The sequence below is a fragment of the Erpetoichthys calabaricus genome, chromosome 12 (assembly GCF_900747795.2).
Source record: "Erpetoichthys calabaricus chromosome 12, fErpCal1.3, whole genome shotgun sequence".
NCBI lineage: Eukaryota > Metazoa > Chordata > Cladistia > Polypteriformes > Polypteridae > Erpetoichthys > Erpetoichthys calabaricus.
In genome coordinates this window covers 104,039,166-104,061,216 of record NC_041405.2, presented here as the reverse complement: position 1 = coordinate 104,061,216, position 22,051 = coordinate 104,039,166, and the positions used below count along the sequence as shown (strand labels likewise).

The following is a 22,051-nucleotide window of genomic DNA, read 5'->3' as shown; positions in this document are numbered from 1 at the left end:
GCCTTCTGCAGTCACTAAAGGCAAAGCTAGAAACTTTTTCTTCATACCATATTTTTTTTTTATATTTTATTTAAAATCATCATTAAGCCACAGAAGTCTTGGAGGGAATTTCACCAAATGGGGCATCACAGAAATATCTGACATAAAAGACAGAAACTCATCAGCAATGTGAAAATGTGTGGAAAAATACAACCCTCTCCTCCACCGTACCGACATTCAGAAAGAAAGCAAAATAATTAAAGTCACTTTGATTGAGTAACATTTTCATCAAACCTAATGGATAAATATGGAGCTTCATTGCTCTAAATAGCTTCATCGCAAGCAAGCCTTGAATCCATTGTTGAAAAGAACCATGGAAACACAAATGCCACAGCCAGTAATTGTACTGTGTTGACCTACCGTTGACAATCAAATGTGTTCAGTACAGGTTCCTTGCTGATCCACACTTAATTGCATTCTTGTGATAGGGGACAGTATGGCAGTGTAACATATCTAATTAGGGACCAAGGAGGCCACCTCAAAGACAATAGTATCCTTGAGGTCCCCAAGTGATAGCAGTAACCAACTGTGGCATTTGGGTTTCCATTTAGCTCATAAAAAACGAATGCAATTCCTTTCTCTTGTGATCCGTCATTTATGACCTACAATATGTTATATATAATTTACTGTATATGTATTAAAGAATAATATTAATTCTCCAGTAATTATTTTTTCAAGTCAAAGTTTTACAAAAACTGTTTACAACTGTTTAATCCATTCCCTCAAGCTAGACATTGCTGAATCCGTCTTAGTAAAATATTTGATATTGATAGTTTTCATTAAAGAAGTGATTTTGTTTAAAATGTATTTTATCTCATGTATACAGCTACCTGTCACACAGTGGTTAGTGTTGCTGCTTCATAGCTTTGGACAGCCTTGACACAGTTTCTAATGTCACTGTTTAAATGTCATTTTCATGTCAGCTGGAGGTTTTCCAAATACTCAGATTTTCTTTTAATTTCCAAGAGTGTGTGTCTTTCTCTAAATTAGCCCTGTATGAATGATTATGGGTGTGTGTGAGTGTGAGTGGGCTTTGCGAGGGAATGGCACCCTGATAAGAGCTGGTTCCTGCCACATGCCAGATCCTGCTACAATGTGTTTGGACAAACCCAGCAGTGAACTGGATGTTGGTTGGATATCCACATAACTGTAATAAATATTATTATTAAATCAATGTTACCCTTTTGTGTAGTGGAACGGGGTAGGTTTCATTAAACCCTCACTAATCTGTGACATACTGAAATATTTTTGATATAAAGGGATAAAAAAATATCAACATCTAGATTATGTTAATAAAATAGCATAGTGTAGAAGTTTTAATTATTTCCCCACTTTCAATGAATGGCAGCAGGTATTACGCAACTCTTTTTAGTTGACTGAACAGCCAACATGTTTAAACTTAATGAAATTTCCGTTATATACCTTAAAAATAGGTTATGTGGAACTGTGCCACACTGACAGTATTTTGAAAGGAATATATTTCCTAATCAAAATTTGTGAGCAGAAGCTTTAAAGATCTGGATGGTTTTAAGTAGAACGGCTCTCCACAGGCCATTGGAGTAATCATTCTCATAAGCCTCAGTATCCGATCTTCTGCGTTTTTATCGTGATCACTCTCACTATTGTTGCCAGCAATCTACAACTTGGCTGGCCCTGTGTCTGAAGCAAATCAATCTGGCTTTTCAGAAGGAGGCCCAGACGTGCAGTTGATGCACTGTTGACCACTGTTTTGTTTGGTTGGCAAGAAATCCAGGACAGTGATGTATCGGCCTGAATTTTGTCTATCTATTTATATATGTATTTAGCTCACACATGTCAATTTTAATATGTATGCCGTGTTTGTTTTTTTTTTCATTTCTATACAAGGCCAGTCTGCATATGAATATGCAGAGGGTAGGGGTGATAAATGATGGGAGGTTGCCCATGGGCTATATAATAATTACTGAAGTTGCGATCACTTATGTATGGAGCCGGCTGGTAATAACAAGTAACATTGGCTGTGTTTGGAATGATATTCTGTTCACCAAGTACTTTAAGAGCCAAAATTGTAATCATATTAAGAGTCTGTCGCCTCTCATGCCCCATAAGGCAGACAGTGCTCTCATTGACTACCCGTCTCAAGGTCATTAGGTAGTCATACTTGCTTTTTTCCTCCCCAATGAAATGATTACGAAGGTAAGACTCAATCTTGCGTTGCTGTTCATTGACGTCAGGAAAGTCAATAAAGAAACGAGAGCACATGTAACGTTCTAAAGTTTTGATTTCTGTTTCGCTGGCTGGCCTAAACTCTCTGACCAGAAGGTTGCTGTATTTCAGGAGTCCACCACCACGGATCTCCTCAGGATTACGTGTCGCAATAAGTCTGTAACGAAGGTGGTCCATGGCCTGCTCAAAGTCACCATACATACTTTCTGCCACAACAGTAACAGACAGCAGATCGGCAGTTGGGTTCTCAATGGAGGCAGTTATTATTTTTGTAGTTTCATATGCTGTTCCTCTTGCCTCAGCCAACAATTCAATAGGCTCATCTATTAATTCCTGATGCTCTACTGAACAGGTTTGTGCCTGTTCAACTACTTTATCTTTCTTCGCTAATTTCTGGGACTCTGCTTCTACTTCTTTTACAAATTCACTATCGTTAATTGAAATAACTGGTATCTTTTCATCCAAAATGCACTGTTGTTGTTGATTTGCTGGTTCCGTTTGTGTAACCTGAGATGACCCAGTGTCATCATTGGTTGTTGATTCCTTCTGCTTCGTGGGTGGTTTATTTACCTGAGTGTTTTTATCTTCTTTAACCTGACCATTTTTCCTTGTGGGTGATGACGTTTTGACATTATCTTCTTGAGGCTGCAACTCCTTCTTCGTGGTAGGTATTTTCTTCACCTGAGCTATTTCTTCTTTATGTGTCTGAAGTTCCTTCTTTACGGTAGGTGTTTTTTTGACCTGAGCTACCTGTTCATCTTGAGTAAGAGATTCTTTTTTGGACAAGGGAAGTTTTTTGACCTGAGCTGGCTGTTCCTTTCCGATTTCAGGCTCTTTCCTAGTGGCTGATGTTTTGTTGACTTGCTTTTCTTCTTGGCTTGCCATTTCATTCTTTGGGGCAGGCAGTTTTTTAACTTGTGTTAGTAGCTCACCTTGGGTGTACAGTTCTGTTTGTGCTACGGGCTCTGGCTGGACCTGATCTAGCTTTACATCTTGGGCTTGCAGTTCATTTTTTTCAATAGCCAATATTTTATTCTGAAAATGCTGTTCATCCTGTATTTGAGATTCTTTTTTTGGAGTAGGTGACTTTTTAACCTTAGCTGACTTTTCATCTTGTAATTCCAAATCATTTTTTGAGACACAGGCTTTAGCAACATCAACCAGTTTCGCCTCTGAATCCTGTGATTGCTTCTTGTTAGAGAGTGTCTTTTTTACATCTTTGTTTTGTGCAAGTACTTCCTTTTTTGTGGCAAGCAGTTTTTTGGCAGGAATTATCTTTTTTTCTAGGCATGGAGATTCCTTTTGGGTGGTAGATAATTTTTTTCTGTCCAATACATTCTGTTCGCACATTTCCTCCTTGCTTGTCGATTTATTTTCCATTTTATTTGAACAGTCTACCTCCAAGATTGATTCAAGTACCTTCTCTGGCAATTCTTCCCCATTTGCTGTCAATACATCATTTTTAGTTAATAATCCTGGGCTCTGGGGTAATAATTCTACTTTTTCGGACAGGGTGTCCGCACTGCAGCTTTCTGAGTGTGTATTATTAGCTAGTGGTGTGCCCAAGTCATTTAATCCCTTGTCTTTGGGTTCTTTTTCTTTGTTGTCTCTAAAATCTCTGACCTGATTGTTTGAGAGCTTTTCACAGATTTGTAATTTGTCATTGGTCTGAGTGTTACATGTATCATCTTGCAAGTCTGCTTTCTGAACCTTGGTTGATAGGTTACTGGTCTGCTTTATAGCTGCTTTTTCTGCCTTTATTTTCTCCAACTCTCGATAGGATTCCAATATACGATCGAGAATGATTTGGAAGGAATCCACACTGAACTCAAATTGACGTCGCAAAGAGTTAACAAATTTAAGCTCCACATTCTTTCCACTGTTGTTAGAAAGTGAGATCAAACTCCAACGGTCGTGTTCTGTGAAAACTTTTACCATCTTCTGGACATAAGCCTCCTTCATGGTAAGTGCTGTAATTTTTTCTTTATTAACGCACCTTGGCAAGAAGTCTAATAAGCAATCTAAGACAACATCTTTCACAATTTGGAAGTCTTCCTCTTTGGGTAGCTCTACACCAAAAATAATATCCAAATCTTTGTAGCTGGTCCCATTCTCCTTGACCAAGACATGACTGGCAGTAGATCCATTTAGCCTAACATCACGGACAGTAATCTTCTTTTCGATTAGTCTGTCTTTCACCATATGAATTATATCTTTGGGTTTCACCTCCAGAGTAGGAAAATTCCCTCTTCCGTGTATTGGTATTACTTCTGTTAGCACTTGATTCAAAGTTTGAATTTGCTCCATTGTCAGATTGTGGAATCGACGGTCTACACTCTCAGTCATGTTGGCTTCTGTTAACACAAAAGAACAAAATGTTAAAAAAATCGATATAGGATAATTAATGGGAACTGTTACACATGTTAAATATGCTTTTCCATTTTGCACATTACGCAAGTTATTTTTGAACCTGCTCAGCATCCCCACGGTCCACTGGAGATATACAGAAACATTCTCAGGCTAATTCTCCAGACCTCACTTCCCAGAGCATAAAAAGATAAAACTACTCTCCTTTGTAATAGTGAATGTGTTGCAATAAATGGTTATTAATTGTGTGTGACTGCTCAAAAAAGCCCTTTGCAGCTCCACTCTCACTTAAAGGATTTCTTCACAAACATGGTGAAATTGTGTTCTAAACTTGGGCCTTTTCTGTAAATTAAAAAAAATACAAAATCTCTCCTGGCATTTTATAATGTAAGTGACAGGGTATGACAAAAAAACAAAAGTCTAAAACTCACCAAATATGTCCCTTTAGAAGTAAGAAATGTTTTAATATAAGAAAACATGACTTCTGTGTTTTCGACACGTTTGTGTCAACAAAAGGAGTCTGTAAAATAGTCATTTTATTACATATTTCTGGTACCGCGAGGATACATTTTCTATTTGCTTGTGTGACGGCAGTGGCCTTTGTGGGAGGAGTTCTCACATATATGCAGAAGTAAATCAACACAATGCTAAAAATATAGCAGGAGATGTTTAGTGTAATGTTGACTTTTGAGAGGAAACTGTGCCCTGGGGTAAAAGGTTGTTGTGGACAACAAGCACACCTCATCTTCTTTTAAAATGGCTCAAACTTACAATATTGACATGTCTACATTATTTTACAATGTTTGTAGAATCTCAAGATGAGAATCAGTTCTTGATTTGAAAAATTTACATATTCTGCAAGTATTTAGGCTTTTGTTTTCCAGACACATCCCAAGCTCCACAGCTTGCAGTTTAAATCTTCAGGACAGGCCGATATTTTTTTTTACTTTGTTGAAAACACTTAACTTTACAACACAATTTTATGAGGCAAATGCATTTATACTGTATTTGTGAAAAAATAACTTTGACTTGAAAAACACTGAGCTTATACTTTAATATTAGACTCCTCTCCGCAAATTACATACATGATGGGAAAGTCAAGAAGAAAATGGAGCTTGGATAATGATGTTTGCTCTTGCATTTTGTACCTTTGTGCCTTTGCAGAAGCCATCATTTTGAGCTCCCTTCAGCTTCAGCATTTACATTTTTGTGCATGGACCCTCTTTTTGATTCAGTTTTGTATTTTGTTTTATTGGTCTGAACATTTTGCCTAATCTGGGTATGGCCAGCTGTCTGTTTTCATGACTGTACTTTGGATTCCAGACTTTCTTATAATATATTTTTGATCTAAATTAATATGGTTTTGAAGTTGTCACTTAGTTTTTACAATCTGTGGAACCACAGGGTGAAATCTTGTAATAATGAGTTAGGGTTCGCATGAAATTGAATTCACAGGGGAAGCTCAATGTTTTACTTCACAAAAATGTTGAGAAATAAACACAGTTTTGATTAAAACAAAATTTGTGCTATTGACACAAGAAGAAAGGTGTTGAATTCAAGATATTTACATATCTCATGTAACTGCCTGGGACTTAATATTTAAGATCTCTTGTGAAAACAAAAGTTACCAGACTCATTTCCAGTGACGTGTAGACATTTTGAGCTATAAGCTGTGTGTTGTTCCTGTTTTGGTAGTAAGATGCCAATTATGTTGACAATCTTTGTAATCACGGCCCTAAAAATGTTTAGAAAGTAGAAATGAAACTCAAAGCTCCATAGCAAATGGAGCATTCCTCAACCTCAGAAAAGCATGGTGGCTACTTCTATATAGAAAGGCAGTAAAGGACTGAGAGAAAAGACTGAATTGTGGTGATTTAATTGCTGAGTGCATTGTGTGGTGATCGGGACTTAAATCCTGTATTTGGTGGAGTAAATAAACGTGTGTCTTTTTATAAAGATGTGGTTTCCGACTGGTGGTGTCTGGGTTAGTCTCACAGGAGATTACAAGGTACTGTGCACAATGGTATGTTTCAGTGTGTCTTTGTCTGCAAAATATGCTGTAGGTCGCATTAAAAAAAACAACACCTTTATGGTGATTTGAATAAAATGCATTAATTTAATTGATTTTAATGATGTGCTACCGATGCAGCTGCAGAAAGTTTGAATGTGCTTAAAGGAGCAATATTGCATGTTTTCCACTACAGAAAAACTGTAAAAACACCAAGAAAACAATTATTAAGTTTCACATTTCACAACTATGAAATCACATGAAAAATTAATTTTACTGTCAACTGTGTGAAACAATATGAATCAAAGCTTGCCTGTCTCCCTTATCACTCAGATCTAGTATCTAGGTGCTGCACTTCTGTGCTGTAACAACTCGACTGTACCCTTTCAGATGGCTACTAAAGGTTTTGATATTTTTTTTGTCATTCAGGCTGGGATGGTTGGAGACCATTGGAGTGGATAAGCAGTGGGAGAGTACCTCCCAGGGCCAGGGGTTTCCCCAGTGTGCTGGGTAACAGCATCCCCCTCATCAGGCTCTAATTTGGACAGCCGTAGGGCTGTAGAGAATTTGTTGTTCCAACGGGCAGCCTTTTGAGTTTCCTGGGTACTGCATGAGGGAGCTGCTGGGGGAGGCCCTTGTCCTGTTGAGGTTCAGCTTCACCTGGAAGTGCTTCATGGAAGCACTACTGTTGCACTGAAAGTACTCCCAGGTATTACTTAAAATAGGCTTCTCCACTTCAGCCAGGGGAGTCAGAGTCAGGTGTGGAGTAATGCAACGTTTACCTGGTGTGGACCCAGGGAAAGAAAGAAAACAGAGAGAAAAGGTAGAAGAGACATTAACTGAAATGAAAAAAAGAAAAAGAGAAGAGTCCTTTTTTGAGCCCAGAACTTGACACTGGTCTCAAAAGTAGTTTTGGTCTGGCTTTGGGGTCTGAAGTGTCCTCCCAGTGTTCATGTTGTATGTTTTAAATGTTTTAATATGTATATTAAATAATAAAATAGAAAAAGCAGATTTTTGTATTTACAAATGTAGCCATTGTTGATTGTTTTCACTTTTGTTGATATACTTCATCTAGCTGAAAAAATCATGATAATTTGTATACATTTTCTTATAGGTTGGTAGATGTGATGCAAAGCCATAAAAAATCTGTTGATCTGAATTAAAGACTATAAAAATCTGTGAGCCATAATACTCATTAATTTCACTTTAGCTGCTTAGTCACCTGTCTGCATTAATAAATCACTCATACTTCACACATGCCTATGAAAAAAAACAGCAAGCAGCTGTAATTAGTGGTTGGTGAAAACATTTCATTGTTCATGGAACAGAGTTTTAAATCTATTGTAATTACCTAGCTCAGGAGATTTATGTTCAAAAAATATTTCCTATTGAAATCATATGTTCAATCCCCAATCAACTCACTATATGTCCTCAAGCAACTCACTAAACCTTCTTTCTCTCAGAAATGTGCAAATAAATATGCATAAATTGTGAAAGATTCTATTTAAACATTTTAGTATTTCTGTTTTTCCATAAATCTGATAAACATGAGATAAAGCTGTGGGGGGAGGCTATACCAATGACACAAAACAAAATTTTGCATTTTATTTTGTCATTTAAAGCAACTCATACAGAAAGAATATGTAAGGTTTTTCTTATATATATATATATATATATCTTGTCACACATGTGTGCATGGGAGGCAGTTAGAGGGCTTGAATAAGGGCATTTCCAAATCAGACCTGGATGTGACAGAGTGCACGGACTCTTTTTCTCCCTTTCCTGCAGACCATTCACGGGAGATTCCACTTGGCCCACTTGACGTCACTTACGGGTTCAAGCCTATGGAAGAAGACCTTGCTGGCTCCAGCCCCTGTGATGTCACGTCCGGGCTCGAGCCTATGGACCCCTATGAGCCCAACCCCTTTGATCTCACTTCCTGTCTTCCCCTTTAAAAGCCTCCACCTTTTCCCTATTCCCTCAGTTCTGTTTTGGACTCTGGTTTTGTGCACAACAGTGCTGTTATACATTTTGCAACTTTGCAGCCAGGATACCAATATACGGGTGGCTGCCCCAAACCTTTTTATGACTCTTATGTCTGTTTTTTGCGACAATATATATACCGTACAGAGCTCCATAGGTATCAAGCAAAAAAAAATATGTTCAAATGAATTAGTAACTGATTTGAACGAATTACGTAACTCGTTCAAACAGATTATTTTAATTTTTTCCCCTTGACTCATATTTCAGGAGTACGGAGCCATGTTTTATATTAATTCATTACAGTCCAGTTCTAATTACAGAGCCCTGCACAGTTTCCCTGGCATGCAATTCAGTGAACTGTAAGTGAACTCGTAAGATGTGTGTTAAATTCAGTCAACCGGAAAAGTAACTAGTTGGAGGACCACCGCAGTTGGAACGGTTCTTTTGAGGAGTCCTGAAACGAGTTTCAAAGACCGGAGAATTACAATAATGGATTTATGGAATTTAATCTGAGAGCGTGATACTCCGGAGTCAGTGGTGGAAACATTAATAGAAGAAAAGGTACCTTTAAAACCTAGTCAATAATGCCACTGAACAGCCTAAAATAGACTGAAACTATTGGCTGGCTATACTCTTCTGGTTCCGGTTTACTAAACTGCATACCAGGGAAAATAAATAGCTACTGAAATAAGATTAGTCAGTAAAAACAATAACAATAATTTGTTCGAACAAATTACGTAATTTTGTTTGAACAAGTTAGTAATTCACTCAAACTAATTTTGTTTTGCCTGACACCTACGGAGGTCCATGGGTAAAGTTTCTGATGTAGCAAAAAAATATACAAATTATATTAAGTGAAGAAGCATGCAAAACATTTAGCACTATAGATAAAATAAAATCTACAAATTAATTTATATTGACTTAATTATTTACAATGAATGAGGAAGTAAGAAGAATCAACTAGGCATTGTATTATATGATTACTCTCAAAAATAAGTGCATTCCTACCTTGTACAAGATAATTGTCTAAGCTTTGAGACAGCAATTCTGAAAACATGAATTACCAAAATTTAACAAATTATGAGTAATAAATGATGCTGCATCGTTAAAAGACAATAGGTTGCAATATGTTCAAATATTCCTATGTTCTGGTCATTCAAAATGTTGCTACAAAAATCTCTAGAAATTTTGACCATAAAGCTCATGTATTTAAGTCTCTCTATTGACTTGCAGTTAACTTTATAGCAGCCTTCAAAATCCTACTCTTTCCAATATACAAACCTCTTACTTAACCATTAATAACTCTTAAACCCAACGGTGAATGCTGCACTCACAAATTTTAAATTTTCTTGTATTTCTACGGGTCAATACTTCTACAAGTAGGAGTAAAAGCATTGCATCACAGCGTCAGAGTCCATGAAGTGATCAGATTGTTATTGTGAATGATGCCCCATCACCTTCAGCACAAAAATCCAGGGTGAACACTTATGGGATTTATACGGTCAATTTTCTCCTTACTTTAATACACAATATTCACGTTCGAGGTGTTCTTTCAGCTGTTCATAATATGGAATGTTAAGATAATTTGGTTATTATACACAATTTTCTATTCTCTTTTACCCGGTCGGGATTTTATTATGGGCCTGGTGCTATACTGTTACATTGACCAAATCGCTATTCCTAGCCTTGGAATGAGATATGAGGGTGGATCTTGTCCTAAGATAATTATACCACAGTTATAGGGAAATGCACATGTAATGACAGACATGTAGGAAGGAAAAGGGATGAGCGGCCAGAAGGTTTAGGTCAGTATTTTTCATCCTTTCTGGTGTCGCGACCTACTTTTTCCCATGTAAGTTTAAGAGCGATCTTCAAACTCACTCATGACCCAGCGCAACTCACTACCATTATAAACAACAGCAACTCGTGTCACCCCCAAATGTGAGTCAACACTCAGTGGTTGAGAAACAGTGGTCTAAGTCATTTTACTCTTGAATTTGCTTATTCTAAAGGTTGATTAAACCCCTTTAACTCTCCAAGCCAAATTATAAACGGGAGTTTCTGATACCAACTGGATTTATTTTCTATTGCATTGTTTTGATTTATATTCCCTTTTTTCATTTGCTAAACTGATTATTTATATATTTTTTTCTTTTAAGGGTATTCTATTCATAGCATTAAATATTCTCAGTATAGATTTACTTTTTGCATTTGTAAATCTACAGTGCCTATGAAAAGAATTCACCCCTTTTTTCACATTTTACTTTTATACAACATTAAAACACAGTAGATTTAATTTGTCTTTTTCTATGTTCATCAACTTAAAAATAATCTTTTTCAATTCCAGTGACATATTCTCAATTGGATTGAGATCTTGGCTCTGACTCGGCTAGTTCGAGACATTAACATCATCGTTCGGCTTTATATTTGGTATTGCTGTCTTCCCAGAAAACAAATATTCTCTCAAGGCATAGGTTGTTGCAGACTGCATCAGATTTTCCTCCAGGATTTCTCTGTATATTGCTGCATTCGTTTTATCTTCTAACTCTCAGTAGCCTCCCAGAGCCTGCTATGGAGGAGCATCTTCTAAGTATTATGCTGCCACCAGTCATAAGAAGTGACTAAAAGTGGTTAAACTACTGCCTTGCAAGTTTCTTTGGAATAAGAAAAGGCTAAGGAGTAAATCCTACAGAAATCTGGAGTTGGAGTCCCTAAGGCAGTCTACTGCTGCACTCTGCTTTTATCTGGAAACTCCTGCAGGGACGATGGCGCCAAGCTGTATTGGCTCATGCCTTTCCCTTGAAATTCATCAGCAGAGTTGAGAGGGAGGCCTGCTACACAGGCTAGAGCTGGTGTTCCATATTGTCCTAGCCTGGGCTTTCATACTGGAAAGAACACTCCAGTGTTGCCTCACAGCAACAGCAGCACATGAGGAGCAGCAGTCTACCATTTAAAAGCCATGGTCCACTGGTATAGAGTGAGATGCCAGGGGTTGCTTCTGACAATGGGAGAAGCAGTTACCACCCGCACAACATGGGTAGCCTCCAGCCAATAAGGTACTGTCCTGCCATGGTTTGCCTGCTACATTGGGTGCGTGAAGGTTAAAGTTATCTAGTCTGACAAATGGATGGAAATCCTGCATCACCAAAAACAAGAAGTAGAAAAAGTCCAGCATTCTAAGTAGGATGTAGAAGCGTGATAACCAGTCTATTGGACAACATACAGGAGATAGACAAACCATTCCAGTCAGAAGTGACAGACAGCTAACTGCTGAAGCTGAATATTGACATTGTTGCACTCCAAGAGGCCTGTTTGGCTGACTCTGACACTTTACATGAAAAAGTTTACTTTTTCCCAACAAGGAAAGAAAGCAGTGGAAACTAAAGAATATGGTGTCGGCTGACAGGAAATGCACTGCTAAGAAAGATAGAGCCTGGTATGAATGGCTTGGAGAGAATTTTGTCCTTGTGACTTCAGACAATAGGTGGGCCTGTCAACCTTTTCAGCATGTATGTCTCCTCTCTCTATTCACCTCAGGAAGCTCAGAAAGTCATGGAGAGCATCCCCAGCCAAGAGCAGCTGTTGCTACTGGGAGACTTTAACGAGTGTGGGCAGGGCCAATCAGCCTTGGTCAGTTTGGAGTTGGCAGCATTAATTAGAATGGGCAGCCCTTGCTTGAGCTCTACACCCTCCAAATCCTGTAAATCACCATCACTTTCTAGACCAAGCCGCAACACAAGGTCTCCTGGAGACATCATCCCTCTAAGCACTGGCACCAGATCTGATCATCAATAGGCAATACCACCTAAAGACCATGCTTATACTCTTTTCAGATTTCAGATTGTTAACACCGACAACTCATTAGTGTGCATACAATTTAACTCCAGCTCAAGAAAATCCACCATGCCAGGCCACCATGGAAAGTGCGCATTGAATTTGTAACAGTTCTGGAAGAGGTGCTCTCCAGAAAGCTGCTTGACTGAACTGCCCAGTAAAGGTGGAACCACCTAAATGTTACTCTCCATATCACAACACTCCAGGTATCGGGGAGGAAACAGACATGTTTGATTACTAGTATAATGCCTACTGTACAGAGCTCAACTCTGTGATGGAATGGAAATGAACAGCTAAGCTGCAACACATGAGGTGCAACTCTTTAAGTCCTGCGAACAGTCAGAAGCAAAGCCCAGAAGATATCAGATGTTGTGCAAATTACAACTGGTTGTGAAATGTTGTGCAAAGGTATCTAGACTTCAGCTGACATGGACATCATCTATGGGGTCTATGATAATATTGAAGGCTATAACCCCAAAACAGCAGAAAAGAACTTCATTAAAGTATGTGATAGGAGAGATCAAAAAGGACAAGGGCAAAAAAAAGTAGATATTGGTGGAGTAATGCTCAGACCTGTATTCCAGGGAGAACAATGTCTCTGACTCAGTTCTGAAGGTCATCGAGGATCAGCCACCAATGGAGGAACTAGATTCACTGCCCACACCTTAAGCAAGGCCAATAACAATCCACCTTCAAGGAAGGCACTTGGCCAGAATGGAATCCTACCTAAAGTCTTCAGATGCATCAATGGTACTTGCTGAACAACCTTCATGCTTAACTCTGCCAGTGTTGGGAAGAGGGTACAGTACTTCAGGACAAACAAGGCTAAATTTATTGTCACCCAGTACAATAACAAAGGGGACATGAGTGACTCAACAACTACAGGGGAATCTTTCTTCTGAGCATAGTGGGCAAGGTTTAGGCCAGGTAGTCATGAATAGAATTCAGAAACTCAAAAAGAGAGTTTACCCAGAGTCATAGTGTGGATTCTGGTCCGTGTGGCCCATGACTGACATGATCTTTCCCCTTCAGTAGCTACAGAATAAGAACAGAGAATAGTGAATGACCCTGTATTTCACCTTTATTGATCTGATCAAGACCTTGTCAACTGGGATGGTCTGTTCAAGATTGTCAGCAAGACAGGATGCCCTCCAGAACTCCTCAGCTTGATCCAGCCCTTCCACACTAACATTAAGGGTATTGTCCAGTTCAATTAGGGCATTGTCTAATACCTTCAACATCTGCAGCAGTGTAAATCAAGGCTATGTCCTTGCCCCCACCTTTTTCAGTATCCTCATGGCTTTGATGCTGAGCCGTGTGTTAAAAGAATTCAGTGAGGGGGTGTGTCTTTGCAAAAGGTCTGATGGTAAGCTGGTCAACCTTTCACAACTAAAAGGAAAGGTGAAAGTATGGCATGTCATCATCAAGTACATGCTTGTGTGCAGATGATGCTGAAGCGACAACCCTTTCACAAGAGTAACTGCAGAGACTGATGGATCAGTTCTATAGAGCATGTCAGGACTTTGGTCTCACCACCAGTTTGAAGAAAACTAATGTGATGGGATAAGGTGTCGAGAGTCCATCCTCAATCACCACCTCTGACTACAAGATGGAATCAGTTCAAATACCTTGGTTCCACCACAGTTACTGACACCCTCTTCCTGGATTTAGCGATTGACTTGAGGATTGATCATGCCGCCTTAGTCTTTGCCAAGCTGACTCAGAATGTCTGATGGCTGTCTGCAGTGTTTTCATGCTCATCACCCTGCTCTATGGCAGTGAATCCTGGATGGGCTACTTTAGACCAGAAAGGCGATTAAATGCCCTTCTTATGTGCAACCTCAGGTGCATTCTCGACAATAGCTGAAAGGAGCATGTGACAAATAAGGAGGTCCTTACACATGCCAAGATCTGCAGTCTTTACAAACTGTTGATGCAGTGACAACTCTGCTGAATTGGACACATACACCAATTTTCTGATTTAAGGACCCCCAAAGATCTCTTGTATACTGAGGTGGCTGCTGGCCCCAGTGCACAAGGTCACTCCCACCTTCTCATTAAGGACATCTGGATGTGTGACATGAAATCCACGGGCATTGACATGTACATCAACAGCTGGAAAAAATGTGCTTTTAACAATTTTCACGTAAGATTTGAGATCCGTAGAGGGAAAAACAAAAGACAGACAATGTTGAATCAAGCAGCCACAGATAAGAGTACAGAAAAAAGTTATCCAGGTAGGTTAACAAACCCAGGTAGAAAGAACTTTTTGTGTAGCTGTTGCCACAGGGACTGTCACTCATAAATCAGGTTATACAGCCTCACCAAGCACTGCACCACCAGCGCCTCATGATTCTCTATCTCATCCATGTGTACATATGCCATGGCATTTAGTACATTGACCAAAAAGTTCAATTTTGGTCAGATCAGACCATATAACTTTCTTCCAGTTGACATTAGAGTCTCATTTGTGTATTCTGACAAATTTCCAAGATGCCATGTGCATATTTTTTCTTCCATAAAGTTGCAACTGATAAAGCACCCGGGAAACCGTTGTTATAAGCACAGATCTGAGCTGCTGTAGCTTGTATTTCCTTCAGAGTTCTCATAGGTCTCAAGAAGGCCTCTCTCACTAGTCTTCTTCTTGCACAATCACTAAGTTTTTATGGACAGCATACTCCAGGTAGATTTATAGCTGTGCTATTTGCTTTCGATTTTGTAATGGCTGATTTAAGTGGACTCCAAGGGATATTCAGCGACATGGATATTTTCTTGTCTCCAACCACTGAATTTTACTTTTCAATCATCACCTTTTCGCAGAGTTGTTTGGAGTGTTCTTTTGTCTTCATTGTGTATGATAGGCCAGGATACTGACCCACCACAAGCTGGACCTTCCACATAACATATGCATTTATACTACAATCGAATGAAACCCCAGACAGGTGATCTCAACTGAAATAATGATGTGACTTCTGTAAATAATTGACTATACAAGTGATGGTTTAGGTGTGTCATATTAGAACGGGTGATCAATTAATTTGTGTTTTATATTTATAATCAATTTAGACCACTTTGCAAAGATATGCTTTCACTTCTGGATTAAATAGTTATTTTCTGTTTTTCTGATCAGTTTTAAATTTAATGATCAAATGTTGTATAGCAAAAAATGTGAAAACTTCCAAGGCGCGAATACTTTTTATAAGCACTGCATGTACTGTAGATACTCTGAAATCTTCATTAAAGAGCATAATATAATTTTCCACAAATTAAACTCATATTTTACTCTACTTATATGTCAACTGTCTCTAGAACAAGATAACTATTCTGTAATGTACCACAGTCTATAACTTCTGAATGCAGCATCTGGGAGTTTTACTGCAAATTCAGAGCAATGCAAGGCCAGCTGTGAAGATCCCCACTAAGTTTTACTCTGCCACCTTAAAAATTAAAAGTGACATTAAAACAGCCTGGCAAATCTTAGTTTATTATGCACCATCTGCTGTGAGCAACCTAATTAATCCACAGGTGTAAAAGGCCAGTTGTCAAGAACCCCAGAAACGCACTCTTTTTAACATGTTTTTAAAATTGAAATAAACAGCATGGAAAATCCCAGAAACTGAAGAAAGATTTTGAACGGTAATGCAACAGCGAGTGGCAACTGAATCTGACATCTTATTGGGTTTTTAACATTTCTGACTGAAATAAGACGATGCCAAGAATAATTCCCCCTTCTCTGTGTCCTGCTGTGACATTCAGCCACAGGTCTGTGCATGGCGCTTTGGTTCAATGGAAAGAATTAAACAGTTATTGGCTGCTGATAAGATACTGAGAGCACCATGGGTAAACAGGGCTGTGATTCATCTACCCATGGGATTCATAGCTTATTGGACAGTCATTGGCAACACTTTATGTTGCTCTGCAAAATGTTTTCTACACTTTTGCACTATAAACATTTCAAGCAATTGGTTTTCTACTAATCTGGTACACATTTATGGTTTTCAATGTGCATTATTTTACTGAATACTATGATAACTAAAAATGGTTTATTTGTGGAGGGGGAAACGTTATGCATTTGCATGTAAATTCAAGCTATTGATATGAAAGAATCAATCAATGACCACTCAGACAAGTAAGAGTTTTGAGCCTTCAGCACTTCTTCAAACAATGAGATATTTAGCTGTAGAGACTGCAGCAGACGTCAGAGATGTTAATATAATGGTAGAAAATGATCATCTAAAGAGTCTAGAGGGTATTATTGAAGAGCTGATGGGTATCTTCAAAAGGAATGGCTATTGAATGTAATTAATAAAGTGGAATATTTGATTAGACATAATTGGCTAATTGATCTAATCAGAGTTGAACTATTGATGCTATCAGTTGAATTGTGCATACTTGAAATAAAAATGCTACTAATATAAGAAGAAAGCCTTTAATCCTAACTTAATTAAGATCACCTGTACAAAAGACAACTTGTATTGTCAGAAAAAGCAATTTGATATGTTTCTTGCATGATATCTGGAGTATTATTTAAGCTTTATACATGAGCTTTTTTTCTAGAACAATTGGCTCTGTTTTTGAAAGAAGCAGGGTTAACTGAGTGACTCATACTCTTCTTGGCAGAAAGCATTAATCATCCATCCCTGTGTCATTGATAAAAAAAAGAAGTAACACTGAATCGCAAACTGCAACATGGCATACAGCTCTTTCTGATCTTCTTAACGCTGGAAAGTAAAATTCATCTTGCTATTTTTAATTACCATAAGAGAAGCAAAACAGTAACCATTATAATGCTTTTTACTAGAATACAAGTTTAATAAACAAACAGTTTGTGTTTATACAGGAAAAGGACATTACCAAAGAGTCATGGGACAAAATTAAATATCATGTAAAAGTCCACTAAACGACAGAGATCCACAGCATGGAGAAACAGCAACATAGCGTGCCATTGTGGAAAGCCAGGAGCCATCAGGGGGCATTACACACTAATGATGTGTAGGGTCCTGAAAGTGAAACAGACAAGAGCAGCAATGTAGGAGAAAGAGTGGCGACCTGAGGTGAAATATGCAATGCCCTGGGATGCTAGAAGGGAGACAACTCAGCAGACCCGAGGAGTGTCCTGATCATTCGAAATATATGCCAAGGATGGCTGACAATGGCAGTACAAGGGCCCTAGCTGTGGAAGCTAGAAGTTGCTCGCTCGTTTTAGGGGAGGTCAATGGGGCCAATACTTTCCTACCCTACAACTCGAGGCTCTAATGGATCAGGTTTGTCAATTGTCAGCCAAATCTTGAAAATATATAATCTTTATAGGTGGATGTTCTTCCTGACTCCAACTTATGGGGGGTGATCTTCATCTAACCTTGGTTATTGGTAATGGGCAGCTAGTTAACTACTTTGAAAACCCTGCCTTGTCACACTGCGGAATACATAAGGACCTTCCCAAAGTTAACGAAGGAGAAGGTTTAAACAAATGCTTATACTAGAGATATGATTCATTCTAAAGAAGACAGGAGAACTTGAGCAAAGGCTCACTGATGGGAAAAAGAGGCTAAGATCTTAACGAAGGAAGAGAGATTGAGAGGTGGGATGTGAGAAAGGGAGTGCCTTGTAGTCCTTAGGAGTAGGCTATGTGAGTCAGCCATCCTACTAGACAGTGAGGAGACGAAACCTGTGTAGGTAGACCGAGTGGGCAGGAGGTTTCTTGTTTTGTCTAATCCTTTTATACTTCATGTTCTCCCTTTTTATCCTTCATCTGTAATACTTGGGGTTCACTTATCATTGTTTAAAGTATGGTGCTCAAACAGGGCCACTTACTGAAGGTAATATACAGTTGGTCTATAAATACTGCACATGTGGTGGATGAGAATATATGTATGTAAATATATATATATATATATATATATATATATATAGAGAGAGAGAGAGAGAGAGAGAGAGAGAGAGAGAGAGAGAGAGAGAGAGAGAGATGAATAGGCAATGCAATGAGAAAAATAAGCACAGTGACTCAGAGCAGATATTCAGTACATCTGTTATTTTCTATAAAAAAAAAGTTCTTGTTTTATACAGAAATAATTTTGCTCATTTTCAAATAATTTAAATATATACTTTTTTTTTTTTTTTTGTAAAATCACTATATGTCTCCTTTGGTTCATTTTGATTCCTCTAAAAAGTTTTATAAATTGCATATAAATAAAACAAATGAATATAATTGCAAATATATAGTGAGTTACTGTATGTGAATATAAATGTAAATTGAGATAAGAACACCCTTACATTGATGTGTTACTATATAGTGACATTTTTTACTACTGATTACCACCTGAGTACCACAAAATATGGGTACCAGGGTGCAAGACTAATATGTTTCTATCAAGGTGGTGAACTCCATTTTTCTGCACAATTGCAAGTGCAAAAAACAAGTTGAATCATAAAACTTAAATAACCACATACAGTATTTCAATGTGGGGATCTTTCCATTGTAACGTCAGAGTGTTTTGGAATCTTAAGTGTCAATAGTTACTAATATTTTGAGTGTTTCATACTCATATTTGTATTCTGTTCATACTTTAATGAGTCAAGGATTCCATTTTAATGTTTTTTTTTGTAATGTAATTGTTTTTACAAAATTCAATTTTATTAACGTCTTGCTTTATTTATTTATGTGACATTCACAGTAGAGTCACATGGCTGCAGTGATTTCATCAATTACATCGCTGGATGCGATCATATAAATATGGCAGTAATCACTATATGCATTATCCATTGGTGTACACACTTTGAAAAAGCCTCCAGAATCTTAGTGGCAGTCAGCTTCTTTACAAGCAGGTTCTTGTGCTAGGTTTTTTAATTACTTTTTCATCTTTGACTCAGACTCTGGCTTTACCCTTTGGTTATGTTTTCACTTTTGTTTGACTTCAGAGTTATGATATCTGCCTATTTGTAAGTATGCATTTTATGCATCTTTTCATTTCCTGGTCAATTCTTGTTGCTCACAATAATTCCTGGAGAGTGCAGATCTTATAACACGGACACAGCACCAAACTATCCTATTTTACCGTGGTTATGGACTTTAACATGTGACATAAGAGATTACAGGTCAACAGAACACTGTCCTTTCCTGATATAAATGACCATTGACTCCCTGGGTCCCACCTCACCACTAAAGTTTATGTGCCCAATGAATGCTGTTAACAGTTGTGGTTGTGTCCCACTTTTCAGCTGTCAATATGCCATACAGTATATAGCATGGCTGTGAGTACATTCAAGAATAAAGTGAAATAAATTGACTTTTAGTTCCTGCCTTTAGCTTGTCGTTACCTGATGCCAGCAAATGCACGTGGCTTTGAGACAGTATGGATTTTTGGCTATTAACCATACAGAGAAGTTTATATATATATATATATATATATATATATATATATATATATATATATATATATATATGTATATTAGTATGTTTTACTAGGTAGAACGCACATAGAATGTTAACCAAAACTGGATATGAAGAGGAAAGGATGCAGCAAGCTTTAGTGTTACAGTTAATTATGAAATCATTCTATATGTGAATATTTTACAAATTTACAAATTGCATTAAAATGTATTTACTTCATATAATAATATATGAATACTGGAGTGAAACTCAATATGAATATTCAGTTTGAACCTACTCAAATGAATATGAAATGTGCAGAAAATAAAGAGCGGATAGAGCTCCTGATCAAAACAGGCATAAAGAAGCCAGAGAAAAACACCCAACAGTAAAATAAATTAGTCAAATTCAAACTCACAGGAATTACTTCATATAGTGCCTTTCACAGATATAAGAGATTTATTATTCCAGCACTGCATTAATTGACTGCTCATATAAAGCAGTACAGATAACTAAAAGCTACAGTCGGTGTAAAAGCCAAGAGTTTATTTGCAATGTGTGCCAAGGTGCTTATTTAGAACTGAATGCTTTTTCAATTTCACACATTTACAGATTTATTAATGCGAATGTGATCATATGGCAAGATCAGATCTAATGTCACGGGCTGTGAACTGGTATATAATTGAGGCAAGTCGTTGGCTACTGAAATCTAAGGATCCATCTCTGTTATTCCCTTAACACAATGTGCATTCTACAATGTATATGTAGATCAAAACACTGTGAAAAAATGAATCAGATATGAGAGGAAGGTTGGAAAACTGAAAGTAATGCGACTTTCTGTATTCATTTTAGTTGTCCGTGTTATACTCTTGTGAGCAGATGTGCATCCCTAGGATCCCGATAAACTGTATTCAAGCTCAACTTTTAGTCCAACAAAATCCAATACATGCAAAAAAAAATACAACAGCATGCAGAGAATGCAAAAAATATACGTATTAATGTATGTTTTGTTTAATATATATATATATATATATATATATATATATATATATATATATATATATATATGGGCGGCATGGTGGCACAGTGGGTAGCTCTGCTGCCTCACAGTTAGGGGACCTGGGTTTGCTTTCTGGGTCCTCCTTGCGTGGAGTTTGCATGTTCTCCCCATGTCTGTGTGGGTTTCCTCCGGGTGTTCCGGTGTCCTCCCACAGTCCGAAGACATGCAGGTGGAATGGCGATTTTAAATTGTCCCTAGTATGTGCTTAGTGTGTGGGTGTGTATGTGTGCGCCCTGTGGTGGGTTGGCGCCCTGCCCGAGGTTTGTTTCCTGCCTGAGCCCTGTGTTGGCTGAGATTGGCCCCAGCAGACCACCGTGACACAACCTGTAAGGATATAGCAGGTTGGATGATGGATGGATGGATATATATATATATATATATATATATATATATATATATATATATACAGTATATTACTCACCAATGCACCTAGGAAACACCTTAAGAGCACAACCAACAGGGGTTACCACTGAGCCCCAAACCCTAGGCACAATAAAACCTGACACTCGTAGGTTCAAATAAAACGGATTTATTAAACCTCAGCACGAATCCAAAGCACTCTTCCAAAGATCAGTCACCAAAATACACAAAATAAAACACTTCCTCCACCTCTCGCCCTCCTGTATATGTAAGAACATATGCAGTTTTTGTTATTATGAGTGCCTGTTAATTAGGTTTATAAACTTTCCTTGAATCTGAGTGCCAGTTGCTCTGCACCATTTTATAGAAGGGAGGAGTGATTATGTAGGATGGCTGAGGTCTTTAAATTCCCAGTGTGCTTTTCCAAGGCAGCTCAGTGCCATATGACCTAAAGAGAAAGCCACTGAGTGCCAGTAATGTTCAGTGCCATCTTCAGCCTGCCTTGCTGTGCTTTATGATGTAGAGCCGAGCAGGTGTTGTGTAGAATGGGAAGTCGCCAGTGAGCATGGACTACACAGTGTATATGTAGAGGTTCATCTGTAGAGCTGTTCTCAGACATCTGACGATGGAGAGGCTGTGGTGAGCCTTCTTCACAAGAAACAAATTGTGCTGTGCCCAGCAGTGATGTTCATCCTCTTAAGGAGCATCTCTTCTGATGCTGTCGGGAGTGTATGTGATTTTTGAAGCCTATGACTAGCTCCTTGGGTTAAATGCTAACAGGCAGAAGTTCCACATTGCTGCACTTTTCACTACAAGCAGGGTCTTA

At 38.2% G+C, this 22,051-nt stretch overlaps 1 protein-coding gene across 1 annotated transcript; it reads right to left on the bottom strand.

Moving 5' to 3' along the window:
* Positions 1–1,376: 1,376 nt before the first annotated feature.
* Positions 1,377–4,599, bottom strand: LOC114661525 (uncharacterized). Its single transcript, XM_028814662.2, has one exon. It carries the CDS (start codon positions 4,588–4,590, stop codon positions 1,897–1,899), a length of 2,694 nt encoding a protein of 897 aa, XP_028670495.1. The 5' UTR covers positions 4,591–4,599; the 3' UTR covers positions 1,377–1,896.
* Positions 4,600–22,051: the final 17,452 nt, after the last annotated feature.